Here is an 18755-nt window from a genome sequence, read left to right as displayed (position 1 = left end):
AGATGCAAAATACTTCACACGGAGCAAAAGAAAAGAAAGAAGCAGGTCGCAGCTCCATAAACACTACAGTAGTGGACAAAAGCTATTTTTGTGGTTGGAGAAGACGATGCTGGCACCTACCTGCACTATATCCTCCCTGTTCTTCCTGACCATAACTGTGAGAAGGACGTGTTGGTCCGTAGGCAGAAGGGTCCTGAGGGTAGTTACCCAAGCCTATCAGGGAAATGAGGAGACCAGGTTGACTGAACCCAGATACGTTTGGCCAACTGCTTTACACAGTTCCCCGCCTTACTGAGCTAACAGTGCTTTAAATGGGGCTGCTCTGTTTACTGTAGCATTACTGCTGAACTCCATCTACAAGTCAAAAAAACATGGGATGCAAGCAGGTGCTATATGCTGGTATGCTGGATTTTTGGGGAGGTATTGAATTTTATGCCAGCCTGGTCTCACGAAATTTTGTAAAATATGAATAAAATTATGAGATGTAAGTAATGTGAAAAAGACATTTTCCCACCATGAAAGCATCACACAGTGTTAACCTTCAAAATAAAGTAGCACAACTCTACATGGAAAACATTAGGCATGGTAGGTTACACCTACACACACGGCCCCCAGGGAATTAGTAAGGTCAATCTATGTGCATGTACCTGATTCAAGTCAGAACTTTAGTCATTCTTGCCTAAACAGTATCTATATTAATAATAAAACTATACCTACAGAACCAATATGGTGTTATATAGTGTAGCGTTACCTATATTTACAACATGTAAGGATCATTTCCAGGGGCCCAATGTGCACATCACAACAGCACACATTTGCAAACCTTTAAAAATGGTTGGGTTTGTGGTGGTGGTGGTGGGTTGACCTATCAGGTGGTGTGCTAGTTGGGTTTTGGGGGCTAGTATTGGGGTAAGCGAAGGACCGAGGTTTGACTTGGCAGCTGTGGTGCTGTCCGGGGTCTGCAAATGTTTTTGTTGAATTTATTTTTTGTAACATGGTGAGTTCCCATGCACCGCTGCAAAGAACTGGGGTTTCATTTCCAGTAGTGTTACACCTGTCTTGGTCATGCATTTGAATATACATAAATGGCTGTGCTCACAAATACGATACCTGGCAACAATTCCTGCCCTAGTTGCTGTGAAACTCCTACTGGTTATCCAGGGCATATGCAAAGCTTATTGGCAGGGGACAAAACAGCTGGTCACACCATGTGTCAGAGAGATAGTACACGCCTGCATATCACCCATGCCAGACAAAGATAAGCAGAGCAGATGGGAATTTGCAGAAACAAGAGTCGTAATCTGGAAAAACACAAATCAGTTAAGCGGTGACATTTTTTAAAATTAGTTCCTGGTGTATTTAAGGTGATGAATTTGCATGATGATACCCGGCAGCTGTTCTGCAAAAACATATATACACTGCAAAACATGTTTGTTTGATAATCACTTTCATATTTATGGCTTCCCTAACCCTAACTGGCCAGATTTTAAAGCTAGAACCCCACCCAGAGCCAGTTATGCACTAGTTTAGACATTGTTTAAAATAAATAACTCTAGACAGATATATATATTATATATATATAGTTACGCAGAAAAGTTACTTAAATTAAGTAGATACATTTTTATATGGCTCATCAATTCCACTTAGTACAGAACTGCAATAAAACGTAGGCACAGAGTGATACTGCCGTAATTTCCGGACTACAGAGAGCACCTGAATATAAACTGCACTCACCAATTTTATAAATAAAAAAAAAGTACATAAATAGGTTGCACTTGTCTATAAGCCGCAGGTCTCCACGTTGTAACATGAGATATTTACACAGAAATATGTTAGAAAGATTTTTTAACTTTTAATTAAATATGTAACATTAATGCTGTGTTTCCTGAAAGTGATACACGTAAATAATGAGCACATCATCAGCGCACACACGGTGTCTCTGCTCCACACGGAGAACTGAGTAATTTTAACTTTTTTCCTTTGTGGATCATGGAGTCTGTGGTAAATGAGACATAAATGAGGCGCTGTGACTTTTTCAACTTGTGACGCAAAGACACAGACCTGGTGGGGGGGGGGGGGGCTCCGCTGACTGATCTCGCAATGTGCCAGAGAGGGACTTTTCTTCAGCCACAACAAGGAATTAAACTACCATGAATCCACTAAAACGAACAGGTAAGACCTTATATTTACTGTGTGTGTGAATTTACACCACATGAGGACCGCAGCTTTCAGCCAATCAATGGACAGCATCAATTGATGTATTTGAACTTATGAGAAAGCCTGTAAAAATCCATGATTAGCCGCATCATTGTTTAAGCTGCAGTGTTTAAAGCGTTTGAAAAAAGCAGCGGCTTATAGTATGGAATTTACGGTAGTCAAACATTTAATGGTGAAAAATATTATAGGAAGTCCCTTTGGCTGATCCCTTGTTTTCACTCGGGGTCACTACAACAGCTCCAAGATGGATCTGCATGTTGATTTGGCACAAGTTTTACACCGGATGCCCTTCCTAACCCAACTCCACACTACATATAGAAATGCGGCAGGGGTGAGGTTTGAACCAGGAAGCTTTGGCAGTGAAACCAAGTGCACTAACCACTTGGCCACCACCCCTGCTTGCAAAAAATATTATCATTATTGTAATTCTTATTATTATTAGTAGTAGTAGTTATAGTAGTAGTAGTAGCAGTAGCAAAAAATGTCTTCAAAAGTGGACCTTTACTCCAAGGGGGGGGGGGGGGGGGGGGGTTCTGTGATAGTGGGGGGAGGTGATAGTCTAGTGGTTAAGGTGTTGGGCTTGAGTCCAGAAGATCATGGGTTCAAATCCCCACCTGACTAGAAAATAACTAAGGGCCCTTGTGTGTAGTGAGCGCCTTGTATGGCAGCACCCTGACATTGGGGTGAATGTGAGGCATTATTGTAAAGCGCTTTGAGCATCTGATACAGATGGAAAAGCGCTATATAAATGCAGTCCATTTATTTCCCTGTGGTTTAGGGCCTGGCCAGCACAGTGAGTAGGGAGAATGAAGACCTCGTGTTATTTATGTGGAAGCACTATGTGACTGACAGTTAAGTAGGTCTTAACTGCACACAGTTCCGTAGGCATCGGTGGTCATCAAAATTGCCATTAATAATGGTGGATACTCACCAATTTTAAAAACAACTGCACATTTAAGACTGCAGTGTGGCCTTTCCAATGCATAGTATCGACTGGTGGTGTAACAGATCACAGCTGATACGTGATCCATACGACCTAGGGTGCCTTTATTCAGAGAGTAGCATCAGCTTAGAACATAGTGCCATTTTGGGGCCAATTGTGCTGAACTACTGAATGAACCTTTTTATGTTTTCAATGTCGTCATGTCACTACTCTCTGAATAAAGGCACTCTAGTACGAGATCATCAACAGTGCTTGTCTGTGTCATGGGTTGATAGCGTGGACTAGCGGAGCTGATAATATCCATCTTGGCCAGGTCACTCTTGAAAAAGAGGTTTTAATCTCAATGAGTTTTTCACCTGGTTAAATAAAGGTTTATATAATAGCGATTAAAAATAGCCACAGAGCTGCCTCTCTTCTTGTCTGTTCTGCAGCCTGCACAAACGAGGCAGGTCTTGGGTGCACGGGCGGACCCCTGGGGCAGTAAACCCCTTTTGTAGCCATTTTAACAGCAATTTTTTGCACATAATAAAAATACTGACAAGCTGGTACTACTTCAAAATATATATTTCATTTAATTCTTTCAATTAGTTCTGCTGATCATGTTCAAGTTCAACAAACAAGTATATACAGTGGGGACAATAAGTATTTGACCCCCTGTCAGTTTTGCAGGTTTTCCCACCTACAACGAATGGAGAGGTCTGTAATTTTTATCGTAGGTACACGTCAACTGTGAGAGACAGAATCTATAAAAAAAAAAAAAAAATCCAGAAAATCACATTGTATGATTTTTAAATAATTAATTTGCATTTTATTGCATAAAATAAGTATTTGATCCCCTACCAACCAGCAAGAATTCTGGCTCTCACAGACCTGTTAATTTTTCTTTAAGAAGCCCACTTATTCTGCACTCTTTACCTGTATTAATTGCACCTGTTTGGCCTCTACTGGTGGTTGGCTCTCACTGCGGTATTGTATCACTTCCTGTTCCGGGGCACAGCGGTGTTTTGCTGTATCTGTTAGCTGTTTAATCTGCGCAGTTAGATTGATCTAGTTATCTAGATAACGATTTGTTTCCCAGTGTAATCTTCACGTGCCTTAACTAAAGCACTCCTTCTGCTGAATCACCTCTAAATTATTTACACATTATTCACTTTGCGTGTTTTTAGGAATCCGCTAGCTTAGCGCAGCTACTAGCTCTTAGCCGATTTAGCATGGCTGCTTCTCCTGTCTCTCCCGCACTTTTCTGCTCTGGGTGTGAAATGTTTAGTTATTCCTCGGCCTCCTTTAGCAGTAATGGTACTTGTAATAAGTGTAGCTTATTCATAGCTTTGGAGGCCAGGCTGGGCGAATTGGAGACTCGGCTCCGCACCGTGGAAAATTCTACAGCTAGCCAGGCCCCTGTAGTCGGTGCGGACCAACGTAGCTTAGTCGCTGTTAGTTCCCCTCTGGCAGATCCCGAGCAGCCGGGAAAGCAGGCCGACTGGGTGACTGTGAGGAGGAAGCGTAGCCCTAAACAGAAGCCCCGTGTACACCGCCAACCCGTTCACATTTCTAACCGTTTTTCCCCACTTGACGACACACCCGCCGAGGATCAACCTCTGGTTATTGGCGACTCTGTTTTGAGAAATGTGAAGTTAGCGACACCAGCAACCATAGTCAATTGTCTTCCGGGGGCCAGAGCAGGCGACACTGAAGGAAATTTGAAACTGCTGGCTAAGGCTAAGCGTAAATTTGGTAAGATTGTAATTCACGTCGGCAGTAATGACACCCGGTTACGCCAATCGGAGGTCACTAAAATTAACATTGAATCGGTGTGTAACTTTGCAAAAACAATGTCGGACTCTGTAGTTTTCTCTGGGCCCCTCCCCAATCGGACCGGGAGTGACATGTTTAGCCGCATGTTCTCCTTGAATTGCTGGCTGTCTGAGTGGTGTCCAAAAAATGAGGTGGGCTTCATAGATAATCGGCAAAGCTTCTGGGGAAAACCTGGTCTTGTTAGGAGAGACGGCATCCATCCCACTTTGGATGGAGCAGCTCTCATTTCTAGAAATCTGGCCAATTTTCTTAAATCCTCCAAACCGTGACTATCCAGGGTTGGGACCAGGAAGCAGAGTTGTAGTCTTACACACCTCTCTGCAGCTTCTCTCCCCCTGCCATCCCCTCATTACCCCATCCCCGTAGAGACGGTGTCTGCTCCAAGACCACCAATAACCAGCAAAAATCTATTTAAGCATAAAAATTCAAAAAGAAAAAATAATATGGCACCTTCAACTGCACCACAGACTAAAACAGTTAAATGTGGTCTATTAAACATTAGGTCTCTCTCTTCTAAGTCCCTGTTGGTAAATGATATAGTAATTGATCAACATATTGATTTATTCTGCCTTACAGAAACCTGGTTACAGCAGGATGAATATGTTAGTTTAAATGAGTCAACACCCCCGAGTCACACTAACTGTCAGAATGCTTGTAGCACGGGCCGAGGCGGAGGATTAGCAGCAATCTTCCATTCCAGCTTATTAATTAATCAAAAACCCAGACAGAGCTATAATTCATGAGTTTCTCTGTGAATTTTCAGACCTTTTGTCTGACTTAGTGCTTAGCTCAGATAAGATAATTATAGTGGGCAATTTTAACATCCACACAGATGCTGAGAATGACAGCCTCAACACTGCATTTAATCTATTATTAGACTCTATTGGCTTTGCTCAAAATGTAAATGAGTCCACCCACCACTTTAATCATATCTTAGATCTTGTTCTGACTTATGGTATGGAAATAGAAGACTTAACAGTATTCCCTGAAAACTCCCTTCTGTCTGATCATTTCTTAATAACATTTACATTTACTCTGATGGACTACCCAGCAGTGGGGAATAAGTTTCATTACACTAGAAGTCTTTCAGAAAGCGCTGTAACTAGGTTTAAGGATATGATTCCTTCTTTATGTTCTCTAATGCCATATACCAACACAGTGCAGAGTAGCTACCTAAACTCTGTAAGTGAGATAGAGTATCTCGTCGATAGTTTTACATCCTCATTGAAGACAACTTTGGATGCTGTAGCTCCTCTGAAAAAGAGAGCTTTTAATCAGAAGTGCCTGACTCCATGGTATAACTCACAAACTCGTAGCTTAAAGCAGATAACCCGTAAGTTGGAGAGGAAATGGCGTCTCACTAATTTAGAAGATCTTCACTTAGCCTGGAAAAAGAGTCTGTTGCTCTATAAAAAAGCCCTCCGTAAAGCTAGGACATCTTTCTACTCATCACTAATTGAAGAAAATAAGAACAACCCCAGGTTTCTTTTCAGCACTGTAGCCAGGCTGACAAAGAGTCAGAGCTCTATTGAGCTGAGTATTCCATTAACTTTAACTAGTAATGACTTCATGACCTTCTTTGCTAACAAAATTTTAACTATTAGAGAAAAAATTACTCATAACCATCCCAAAGATGTATCGTTATCTTTGGCTGCTTTCAGTGATGCCGGTATTTGGTTAGACTCTTTCTCTCTGATTGTTCTGTCTGAGTTATTTTCATTAGTTACTTCATCCAAACCATCAACATGTCTATTAGACCCCATTCCTACCAGGCTGCTCAAGGAAGCCCTACCATTATTTAATGCTTCGATCTTAAATATGATCAATCTATCTTTGTTAGTTGGCTATGTACCACAGGCTTTTAAGGTGGCAGTAATTAAACCATTACTTAAAAAGCCATCACTTGACCCAGCTATCTTAGCTAATTATAGGCCAATCTCCAACCTTCCTTTTCTCTCAAAAATTCTTGAAAGGGTAGTTGTAAAACAGCTAACTGATCATCTGCAGAGGAATGGTCTATTTGAAGAGTTTCAGTCAGGTTTTAGAATTCATCATAGTACAGAAACAGCATTAGTGAAGGTTACAAATGATCTTCTTATGGCCTCGGACAGTGGACTCATCTCTGTGCTTGTTCTGTTAGACCTCAGTGCTGCTTTTGATACTGTTGACCATAAAATTTTATTACAGAGATTAGAGCATGCCATAGGTATTAAAGGCACTGCGCTGCGGTGGTTTGAATCATATTTGTCTAATAGATTACAATTTGTTCATGTAAATGGGGAATCTTCTTCACAGACTAAAGTTAATTATGGAGTTCCACAAGGTTCTGTGCTAGGACCAATTTTATTCACTTTATACATGCTTCCCTTAGGCAGTATTATTAGACGGTATTGCTTAAATTTTCATTGTTACGCAGATGATACCCAGCTTTATCTATCCATGAAGACAGAGGACACACACCAATTAGCTAAACTGCAGGATTGTCTTACAGACATAAAGACATGGATGACCTCTAATTTCCTGCTTTTAAACTCAGATAAACTGAAGTTATTGTACTTGGCCCCACAAATCTTAGAAACATGTGTCTAACCAGATCCTTACTCTGGATGGCATTACCCGACCTCTAGTAATACTGTGAGAAATCTTGGAGTCATTTTGATCAGGATATGTCATTCAAAGCGCATATTAAACAAATATGTAGGACTGCTTTTTTTGCATTTACACAATATCTCTAAAATTAGAAAGGTCTTGTCTCAGAGTGATGCGGAAAAACTAATTCATGCATTATTTCCTCTAGGCTGGACTACTGTAATTCATTATTATCAGGTTGTCCTAAAAGTTCCCTAAAAAGCCTTCAGTTAATTCAAAATGCTGCAGCTAGAGTACTGACGGGGACTAGAAGGAGAGAGCATATCTCACCCATATTGGCCTCTCTTCATTGGCTTCCTGTTAATTCTAGAATAGAATTTAAAAATTCTCCTTCTTACTTATAAGGTTTTGAATAATCAGGTCCCATCTTATCTTAGGGACCTCGTAGGTACCATATCACCCCAAGAGAGCGCTTTGCTCTCAGACTGCAGGCTTACTTGTAGTTCCTAGGGTTTGTAAGAGTAGAATGGGAGGCAGAGCCTTCAGCTTTCCAGGCTCCTCTCCTGTGGAACCAGCTCCAATTCAGATCAGGGAGACAGACACCCTCTCTACTTTTAAGATTAGGCTTAAAACTTTCCTTTTTGCTAAAGCTTATAGTTAGGGCTGGATCAGGTGACCCTGAACCATCCTTACTTATGCTGCTATAGACGTAGACTGCTGGGGGGTTCCCATGATGCACTGTTTTCTTTCTCTTTTTGCTCTGTAATGCACCACTCTGCATTTAAATCATTAGTGATCGAGTCTCTGCTCCCCTCCACAGCATGTCTTTTTTCCTGTTCTCTCCTCAGCCCCAACCAGTCCAGCAGAACGACTGCCCCTCCCTGAGCCTGGTTCTGCTGGAGGTTTCTTCTTCCTGTTAAAAAGGGAGTTTTTCCTTCCCACTGTAGCCAAGTGCTTGCTCACAGGGGGTCGTTTTGACCAGTTGGGGTTTTACATAATTATTGTTGGCCTTCCTTACAATATAAAGCGCCTTGGGGCAACTGTTTGTTGTGATTTGGCGCTACATAAAAAAAAAATTTGATTGATTGATTGATTGATATATATATATATATATATATATATATATATATATATAGGACCCCTGGCAATAAGTATGGAATCACCGGCCTCGGAGGATGTTCATTCAGTTGTTTAATTTTGTAGAAAAAAAGCAGATCACAGACATGACACAAAACTAAAGTCATTTCAAATGGCAACTTTCTGGCTTTAAGAAACACTATAAGAAATCAGGAAAAAAAAAATTGTGGGCAGTCAGTAACGGTTACTTTTTTAGACCAAGCAGAGGGAAAAAAATATGGGCTCAATTCTGAGGAATAAATTATGGAATCACCCTGTAAATTTTCATCCCCAAAACTAACACCTGCATCAAATCAGATCTGCTCATTAGTCTGCATCTAAAAAGGAGTGATCACACCTTGAGAGGCTGTTGCACCAAGTGGACTGACATGAATCATGGCTCCAACACGAGCAATGTCAATTGAAACAAAGGAGAGGATTATCAAACTCTTAAAAGAGGGTAAATCATCACGCAATGTTGCAAAAGATGTTGGTTGTTCACAGTCAGCTGTGTCTAAACTCTGGACCAAATACAAACAACATGGGAAGGTTGTTAAAGGCAAGCATACTGGTAGACCAAAGAAGACATCAAAGCGTCAAGACAGAAAACTTAAAGCAATATGTCTCAAAAATCGAAAATGCACAACAAAACAAATGAGGAACGAATGGGAGGAAACTGGAGTCAACGTCTGTGACCAAACTGTAAGAAACACCTAAAGAAAATGGGATTTACATACAGAAAAGCTAAACGAAAGCTATCATTAACACCTAAACAGAAAAAACAAGGTTACAATGGGCTAAGGAAAAGTAATCGTGGACTGTGGATGACTGGATGAAAGTCATATTCAGTGATGAATCTCGAATCTGCATTGGGCAAGGTGATGATGCTGGAACTTTTGTTTGGTGCCGTTCCAATGAGATTTATAAAGATGACTGCCAAAAGAGAACATGTAAATTTCCACAGTCATTGATGATATGGGGCTGCATGTCAGGTAAAGGCACTGGGGAGATGGCTGTCATTACATCATCAATAAATGGACACTTTTCTTATCCCATCAATTGAAAGGATGTTTGGGGATGATGAAATCATTTTTCAAGATGATAATGCATCTTGCCATAGAGCAAAAACTGTGAAAACATTCCTTGCAAAAAGACACATAGGGTCAATGTCATGGCCTGCAAATAGTCCAGATCTTAATCCAATTGAAAATCTTTGGTGGAAGTTGAAGAAAATGGTCCATGACAAGGCTCCAACCTGCAAAGCTGATCTGGCAACAGCAATCAAAGAAAGTTGGAGCCAGATTGATGAAGAGTACTGTTTGTCACTCATTAAGTCCATGCCTCAGAGACTGCAAGCTGTTATAAAAGCCAGAGGTGGTGCAACAAAATACTAGTGATGTGTTGGAGCGTTCTTTTGTTTTTCATGATTCCATAATTTTTCCTCAGAATTGAGTGATTCCATATTTTTTTTTTCCCTCTGCTTGGTCTAAAAAAGTAACTGTTACTGACTGCCACAATTTTTTTTCCTGATTTCTTATAGTGTTTCTTAAAGCCAGAAAGTTGCCATTTGAAATGACTTTAGTTTTGTGTCATGTGTGTGATGTGCTTTTTTTTCTACAAAATTAAACAACTGAATGAACATCCTCCGAGGCCGGTGATTCCATAATTTTTGCCAGGGGTTGTGTGTGTATGTATATATATATATATATATATATATATATATATATATATATATATATATATATATATATATATATATGATATCTGTAGCCCATGACAATGTCCCGCACTGTTTCACTTTATCACCGTCAGACCACTTGCAGTGTCTTAACAAAAATCTGCTGTTGCTACAAATACTGAATGGTTTGCACTACTGCACTCTCCACTTTTACTTTTACTATTACCTCAGACACTACACTGTAAATACTAAATACTTGTCCTTATTGTCGAAATGTCTTGTCCTGTCATCACCGAGGGAAGGTGAGAAACAAAACTTCGATTCCTTGTATGTCTAGTATATATGAAGAATTGACAATAAAGCTGACTTTGAGTTTGACTTTGTTCACACAAGGCAGGGATGGACTACAGGACAACAGGCAAGCAGCTTGGTAGAAGACAACACTGTTATGATTACTGTCAATCTCCCTCGGTCTGGGATTCCATGCAAGATCTCACTTTGTGGGGTAAGGATGATTCTGAGAAAGCTCAGAACTACACAGGAGGACCTGGTGAATGACCTGAAGAGAGCTGGGACCACAGTCACAAAGATTACATTAGTAACACATGATGTTGTCATGGTTTAAAATCCTGCAGGGCAGCAAGGGTCGCCCTGCTCAGCCAGCATATGTCCAGGCCCGTTCGAAGTTCACCAGTGACCATCTGAATGATCCAGAGGAGGCATGGGAGAAGGTCATGTGGTCAGATGAGACCAAAATAGAGCTTTTTGGAATCAACTCCACTTACCATGATTAGAGGATGAGAACAACCCCAAGAAAAACCATCCCAACCATGAAGCATGGGGGTGGAAACATCATACTCTGGGGGTGCTCTTCTGCAAAGGGGTCAGGACGACTGCACTGTATTGAAGTGAGGATGGATGGGGTCATGTATTGCGAGACTGTGGCAAACAACCTCCTTCCCTCAGTAAGAGCATTGAAGATGGGTCATGGCTGGGTCTTCCAGCATGACAATCACCCCAAACACAGAGCCAGAGCAACTAAGCAGGGGCTCCGTAAGAAGCATTTCAAGGTCCTGGAGTGGTCTGGCCAGTCTCCAGATGTGAACTCAACAGGAAATCTTTGTAGGGAGCTGAAACTCCAAACCTGAAAGATTTGGAGAAGATCTGTATGGAGGAGTGGACCAAAATCCTGTTGCAGGTGTGTGAAAACCTGGTGAAAAACTACAGACAAATGTTTCTGTAGCAATTGTTAAGCTCTGTTTTCTAGGGGGGTCAAATACTTATTTTATGTAATAAAATGCAAATTAATTATTTAAAATCATACAATGTGATTTACTGTTTTTTTTTAGATTCTGTCTCTCACAGTGTGAAGTGTACCTACGATAAAAATTACAGACCTCTCCATTCTTTGTAGGTGGGAAAACCTGCAAAACTATATTATATTTATTTTCCCACTGTAGAGAATACTGATACAAAATTGATCAGCACAGTCACAAAAAAATTGTCCAAATAACATGTGAGATTACACTATTTCACTTCAATTTTACAAAATTTCCCAGGGGACATACCCAGAGACCCCTGCTAGGCCATCCTCAGCAAAGCAATTAGTGTGTATGAAAATGCCACACACAGCAGGTAAAATAAATATTTAACCCGCCACCATTTTTTCTCAGTAAATATATTTATGATGGTCCTACGACTGAAATTTTCACCAGATGTCAATAATATAATAAGTAATACACACATATAAAGAAACCATACAAATAAGTACAGAAATTACGTTACGTGTAATAATGTGAAATGATACAGGAAAAAAATATTGAACACCTGAGAAAGGGAGGTGCATAAAAAGCATGGAAAGGACAAGACACCAGCTGAAATCTATCAGTAATTAGAAAGCAGTCCTGCCCCTTGTCAGTGTAAATTAACGTCAGCTGGTTCAGTCCCAAATGATGGCCTATTACAGCGTGCCTCATAAACAAGATGTCACACAAGAACATTTCATGATGGGTAAAAGCAAAGAGCTCTCTCTCAGGATCTTAGCACCCTTATTGTTGCAAACCCACTGATGGTACTGGTTACAGGAGGATTTATAACTTCTGAATGTTCCAGTGAGCACTGTGGGGCTATAATCTGAAAGTAGACAGAACATCATTTCACCATAAACTGGCCATGACCAGGTGTTCCTCAAAAGGCTCCAAAGATGTCAGGGTGCTGCCAAAACATGGCGTTCACTCCACACCAGGAGCAATAGGGGATTAAAGACCATAAACTGGCCATGACCAGGTTGTTCCTCACAAGGCTTCTGACAGAGGAGTGGAAAGAATTATCAGAAGAGTTGCCCAAGAGGCAAGACCACTTGTGGAGAGCAACTGAACAATTGTTTCAAAGAAAACCAGAAAGAAGATTTCTGGAGTGTGTTAGATGAGGTGGTGGAGAGTGTGCCCAAGCATGAAAGAGTGGTGATAGGAGTGGACTTCAATGGGCATGTTGGTGAAGGAACAGAGGTGATGAGGAAAGTAATGGGTAGATATGGTTATCAAGCATAGGAATGGGGACGGGACAGATGGTAGTTGATTTTGCAAAAAGGATGGAAATGGCTGTGGTGAATACCTACTTTAAGAAAAGGGAGGGGCACAGGGTAACATATAAGAGTGGAGGAAAGGTGCACACAGGTGGACTACATTCTTTATAGGAGATGGCAAGCTAAAAGAAAATCACAGACTGTAGGTGGTATAGCAGGGAGAGATTGTCACTAGACAGCATAGGATGGTTGCTTGTAGGATGACTTTAGAGGTAAAGAAGAAGAAGACAGTGAGAGCTCAACAAAGGATCAGATGGTGGAAGCTGAAGGAGGAAGACTGTTGTGTGAAATTTAATGAGCAGGTGAGAGAAGCACTGGTTGGAGGGGAAGCAATTTTGGACAACTGGAAAAGTACTGCAGATGTGGTGAGGGAGACAGCTAGGGCAGTACTGGGTATGACATCTGGACAGTGGAAGGAAGACAAGGAGACTTGGTGGTGGAATGAAGAGGTCCAGGAAAGCATAAGGAGAAAGAGGTTGGCGAAAAGTTTTGGGATAGTCAGAGAGATGAAGAAAGTAGACAGGAGTACAAGGAGAATGCGGTGTAAGGCGAAAAGAGAAGTGGCAAAAGCAAAGGAAAAGGCATATTGCGAGCTGTACAAGAAGTTGAATAGTAAGGAAGGAGAAAAGGACTTGTACCGATTAGCCAGACAAAGGGACAGAGCTGGAAAGGATGTGCAGCAGGTTAGGGTGGTAAAAGATGCACATGGTAATGTGCTGACAAGTGAGGAGTGTGTGCTGAGAAGGTGGAGGGATATTTGAAGAGCTGATGAATAAAGAAAAATGAGCGAGAGAAAAGGCTGGATGATGTGGTGAGAGTAAATCACGAAGTAACAAGAGATTAGCAAGGAAGAAGTGAGGGCTGCTATGAAGAGGAGTGAAGAGTGGAAAGGCAGTTGGTCCAGATGACATTCCAATGGAGGCATGGAAATGTCTAGGAGAGATAGCAGTAGAGTTCTAAACCAGATTGTTTAATAAAATCTTGGAAAGTGAGAGGATGCCTGAGGAGTGGAGACGAAGTGTGCTGGTTCCTATTTTCAAGAACAAGGGTGCAGAGCTGCAGTAAACTACAGAGGCATAAAGCTGATCAGCCACAGCATGAAGTTATGGGAAAGAGTAGTAGAAGCTAGGCTTAGAAAACAGGTGAAGATCTGTGAGCAGCAATATGGTTTCATGCCGAGAAAGAGCACTACAGATGCAATATTTGCTCTGAGAATACTGTTGGAAAAGTACAGAGAAGGCCAGAAAGAGTTACATTGTGTGTTTGTGGACTTACAAAAAGCTTATGATAGGGTGCCAAGAGAAGAGTTGTGGTATTGTATGAGGAAGTCTGGAGTGGCAGAGAAGTATGTTAGGGTAGTGCAGGACATGTACAAGAATAGTGTGACAGCGGTGAGATGCGCAGTCGGAATGACAGACTCATTCAAGGTGGAAGTGGGATTACACCAAGGATCAGCTCTGAGTCCTTTCTTGTTTGCAGTGGTGATGGACAGGTTGATGGATGAGATCAGACAGGAGCCCCCACGGACTATGATATTTGCAGATGACATTGTGATCTGTAGTGAGAGTAGAGAGCAAGTTGAGTCTAGTCTGGAGAAGTGCAGATATGCTTTGGAGAGAAGGGGAATGAAAGTCAGTAGAAGCAAGACTGAGTACATGTGTGTGAATGAGAGGGAGCCCAGTGGAATAGTGCAGTTACAAGGAGTAGAAGTGGTGAAAGTAGATGAGTTTAAATATTTGGGGTCAACTGTTCAAAGTAATGGACAGTGTGGTAGAGAGGTGAAGAAGAGAGTGCAGGAAGGGTGGAGTGGATGGAGAAAGGTGGCAGGAGTGATTTGTGACCGAAGAATATCAGCAAGAGTGAAGGGGAAAGTTTACAAAACAGTAGTGAGACCAGCTATGTTGTAGGGTTTAGAGACGGTGGCACTAACAAAAAGACAGGAGGCAGAGCTGGAGGTGGCAGAGCTGAAGATGTTGAGATTCTCTTTGGGAGTGACAAAGAATGGACAAGAATAGGAATGAACATATCAGAGGGACAGCTCAGGTGGGACGGTTTGGAGACAAAGTCAGAGGCGAGATTGAGATGGTTGGACATGTGCAGAGGAGGGACCCAGGTATATAGGGAGAAGGATGCTGAGGAGGATCCACCAGGCAGGAGGAGAAGAGGGGAGACCAAAGAGGAGGTTCATGGATGTGCCGAGAGAGGACATGCAGGTGGTTGGTGTGACAGAGGAAGATACAGACGACAGGGTGAGATGGAAAAGATTGATCTGCTGTGGCGACCCCTAACGGGAACAGCCGAAAGACAAAGAAGAAGAATGCACTCAACCACCGTCGCCTGAATGAACGCTCACCACACAACTCCACTGCTGAAGAAACAGCATGGTGAAGCTCATATATAGTTTGATGCACAACATTTAGACAAGCCTGTGAAATACTGGGACCAAAACTGAACTCTTTGGATACCATAATACACAGCATAAGTGGCACTGCACATCACCCCAAAAACACCATGCCAACAGTGAGTTTGGAGGTGGAAACATCATGGTGTGGGGTTCAACAGACGACACTGACAAACTTCATATAACTGAAGGAAGGATGAATGAAAAAAATGTACTAAAACATTCTTGATAAAACTCTACCAGGGTGGACATTTCAGCAAGACAATGATCCCAAACACACAGTCAAGTTTCAGAGAATGAAAATAAAGCTGCTAGATTGAGCAGCCAATCACCTGACTTGAATCCAACAGAAAAGCTATGGAAATAACTAAAGATCAGAGTTTACAGAAGAGGTCCACAGAACCTTCAAGATTTGAAGAAGGATTGGAAATAAATGGTAAACGGACTGCATTTATATAGCGCTTTTCCATCTGCATCAGACACTCAACGCGCTTTACAATAATGCCTCACATTCACCCCGATGTCAGGGTGCTGCCATACATGGCACTCACTACACACCAGGAGCAATAGGGTACTAAAGACCTTGCCCAAGGGCCCTTAGTGATTTTCCAGTCAGGCGGGGATTTGAACCGAGGATCTTCTTGTCTCAAGCCCAACACCTTTAACCACTAGACCATCACCTCCCCCAAATTGTGTGGCAGAATGGGCCAAAATCACACCTGAGCAAGACATGTGACTAGTTTCTCCATACAGGAGGCATCTTAAAGCTGTCACTACTAACAAAGGTGAAGTATTAAATAATTTCAGTAAGCATGTTCAATACTTTTTCCCAGTGTCACCCTATTTTATTACACTATAACTTAATTTTTGTACTTGGTTTGTTCGGTGTCTTTACATGTGAAAATTTCATGTAGGTAAGACCTTTAAAAATATATTTAGTGAGAAAAATGGCAATGTGTATGTATTTTTTTAACTCATTGTGGGTGGGTTTGCTGTTTTTAGCTGCTGTCAGCGTCACGCTACCACAGCCAGACGGGGTGCACAGACTTTGAAAGAAAACTAAAGTGTAAATATGTTTCTAAAAGTCATCATGGGTGTGCTGTTCTTGTTCAGTGTACTGGCACAATGAGACTGTATGAAAGCACTTGGAGCTGCTGCACAAAACAGTGGACCGATTGGTCGTCACATCCAGCACAGATATAGTGAAGCTATGGGGACGGGATTACCAGTACCAGTCCAGTTTGTTGTCTATGTGGACACCCAGGTACTTGTAGTAGTACACAATGTCCACCTCAGTTCCATCGATGGGAAGTCCACCACCAGCTCCTTTATCTTCAATACGTACATGTGATTTTTTTTATAAATTTGTTTTTTTTATGTAAATACATTTGCAAATATCTATATATATATATATATATATATATATATATATATATATATATATATATATAAACCTTTTCACATTGTCATTATGTGTGTAGAATTTTGAGGAATAAAATGAATTTCATCCGATTTGAAATAAGGCTGTAAACATACAAAAATGTGGAAAAGGTACAGTGCTGTGTATACTTTTTGGATGCACTGTATATTCAAATGCATGACCAAAACTGCTGGAAGTCAAACCACAGGTCTCTGCAGTAGTGCACTAGAACTCACCCATGATGTATAAAAAAACATCAAAAATGTTTTACCCAATACTTGCTCAACAAGATAAGAACTAATTCAACAAACGTACTATATTCTAAGGGAAATATTTTGTAATATTAGCAGATTAAGCAGTGCAAAAACATCACTATGATGTGTACTATGACTGCAACAACAAATTACAACAAATAATCTTTAATCAAAGTGACATTTCGTCTCACATCAACATCAACAAACCATTTCACCTAAAATCCTGTTGTTGTCAGAAAAGCTTTTATGGTGGTGGGATGCAATCTTCATTTTGTGTGCATTTGTGCGCATAACACATTATCAGCATTTATGATTTTATGTTCACTTCAGAAAAAAGTGAGGCATTCTTTATCCTACTAACTTTAATTATTGGACTAATGCATTAACAGGCAGCAGACACTCAATGCAAAAAGCAGGATGAAGATAAGCTCAAGCAGAAAATACTGGACAAGATGGGCACCTATCGTAACGGTTTTAAATTAGTCAGTAGTGTGGAACAGTTGTGAGTTTCATCAGAAAAAAGTGTCAGCCAGTCAAGCAGCATATAGCTTCAGAATCAACATCTGATGAAATACTGTGGATGGACTGTAAACTTGTGAAAGCTGAATGCTGATAACAGCTCCTTTTTCACAGAAAAGTGTTTTCATTCTGTTTGCTCTCTGTTCCTTCATGGGTTAGTATGCACTTTAGGTGGAAGCACACCCAAGGAACATCACTTGACACTTAAAATTATTACTTTATATCAGAAATGATAAGGCACAATAGTGCACTGATATTAAAGAATCTTAATTAATTCAATGGCTAACAAATTAAAACTAATCTGCTCCCAGGCTTTGTTGGCCAAATGGAAATTTCAGAGGAACAACTGTTTTGATCCCATCCAAATATTACAGAGTCCAGTTCAAAGACAGCCAAGAAACAATGGAGTTCACAGTATAAATATGACCTGCCTAGCACAGAGGGTTAAAGTTCATGTTTGGCTGGCAAGCATGCAAAGCTCCTGTGTGATAAATTGGACATGTTAAAGAAATACTGATCAGCAGTTTGGCAGGTAAGGGCATGCCTAATATGTGAAAGAAACACTTATTCTAAGTATAATGTCATGCTGGTGCACTTCCATAGCGATCGAGCCAAGCCCAGGAACAAAAAGCCAGCACTCATCAATCGGGAAAAAGCAGAGTAAATGGAAGTACACAACACAAGGAATATTTAAACCACGTCAAATGTTTGTTACAATAGGGTCAGAAAGTAGTTCCATTCAAAAAAAACAAACAAAACAAAAGCCATAAATAAAGAAAACACATGGCAAGGCAGGATGATCTAATTCAAACCTACCAAACATAGTTACCAATCCACAGGCCATCTGGGAAACCCTGTCAGGAATGACTGCTGAGACTCCTGTAAATGGTGGAACTTCAGCAGCATCTTCTCAGCAGAGCCAGAGGGGTTCATGTATGCATGAAGCAAGTATGCGTGTAGGTGTTCAAGCTAAATGGTACAAAGGGCAAGCTCCTGCTTGTTTAATGGTCAAAGATATGCAACACAATGAGTTGTACTTGCAATCAATAATATGTCCAGGGAGATGAAAAGGCTGAAGGAAGGAGTGGACAGAAAAGAAAGGGCAGCAGACTGCTTTGTGCAAAATGCTTTTCTTACCATACTGACTGTAAGGAAAGTCAGGCTGCCCAGTGGGAGCTTTGCTTAAGTCCTGAGTTGGTGTGGTGGCGGGGGCAAAGCC

General features: G+C 41.1%; 1 protein-coding gene across 1 annotated transcript in view; it reads right to left on the bottom strand.

The window, feature by feature from the left end:
• Positions 1 to 18755, bottom strand: part of dazap1 (DAZ associated protein 1) — a 101624-nt gene that overhangs the window by 6091 nt on the left and 76778 nt on the right. Inside the window, exon 12 of the mRNA XM_034180081.1 lies at positions 121 to 213. Within this exon, the coding sequence (XP_034035972.1) occupies positions 121 to 213 (93 nt within the window). The remainder of the gene's footprint in view (positions 1 to 120; positions 214 to 18755) is intronic.

Source organism: Thalassophryne amazonica, chromosome 10 (genome assembly GCF_902500255.1).
Source record: "Thalassophryne amazonica chromosome 10, fThaAma1.1, whole genome shotgun sequence".
In the NCBI taxonomy this organism is placed as follows: domain Eukaryota; kingdom Metazoa; phylum Chordata; class Actinopteri; order Batrachoidiformes; family Batrachoididae; genus Thalassophryne; species Thalassophryne amazonica.
Note: the sequence above shows the minus strand (reverse complement) of the source record. Positions and strands in the feature narration are given on the sequence as shown.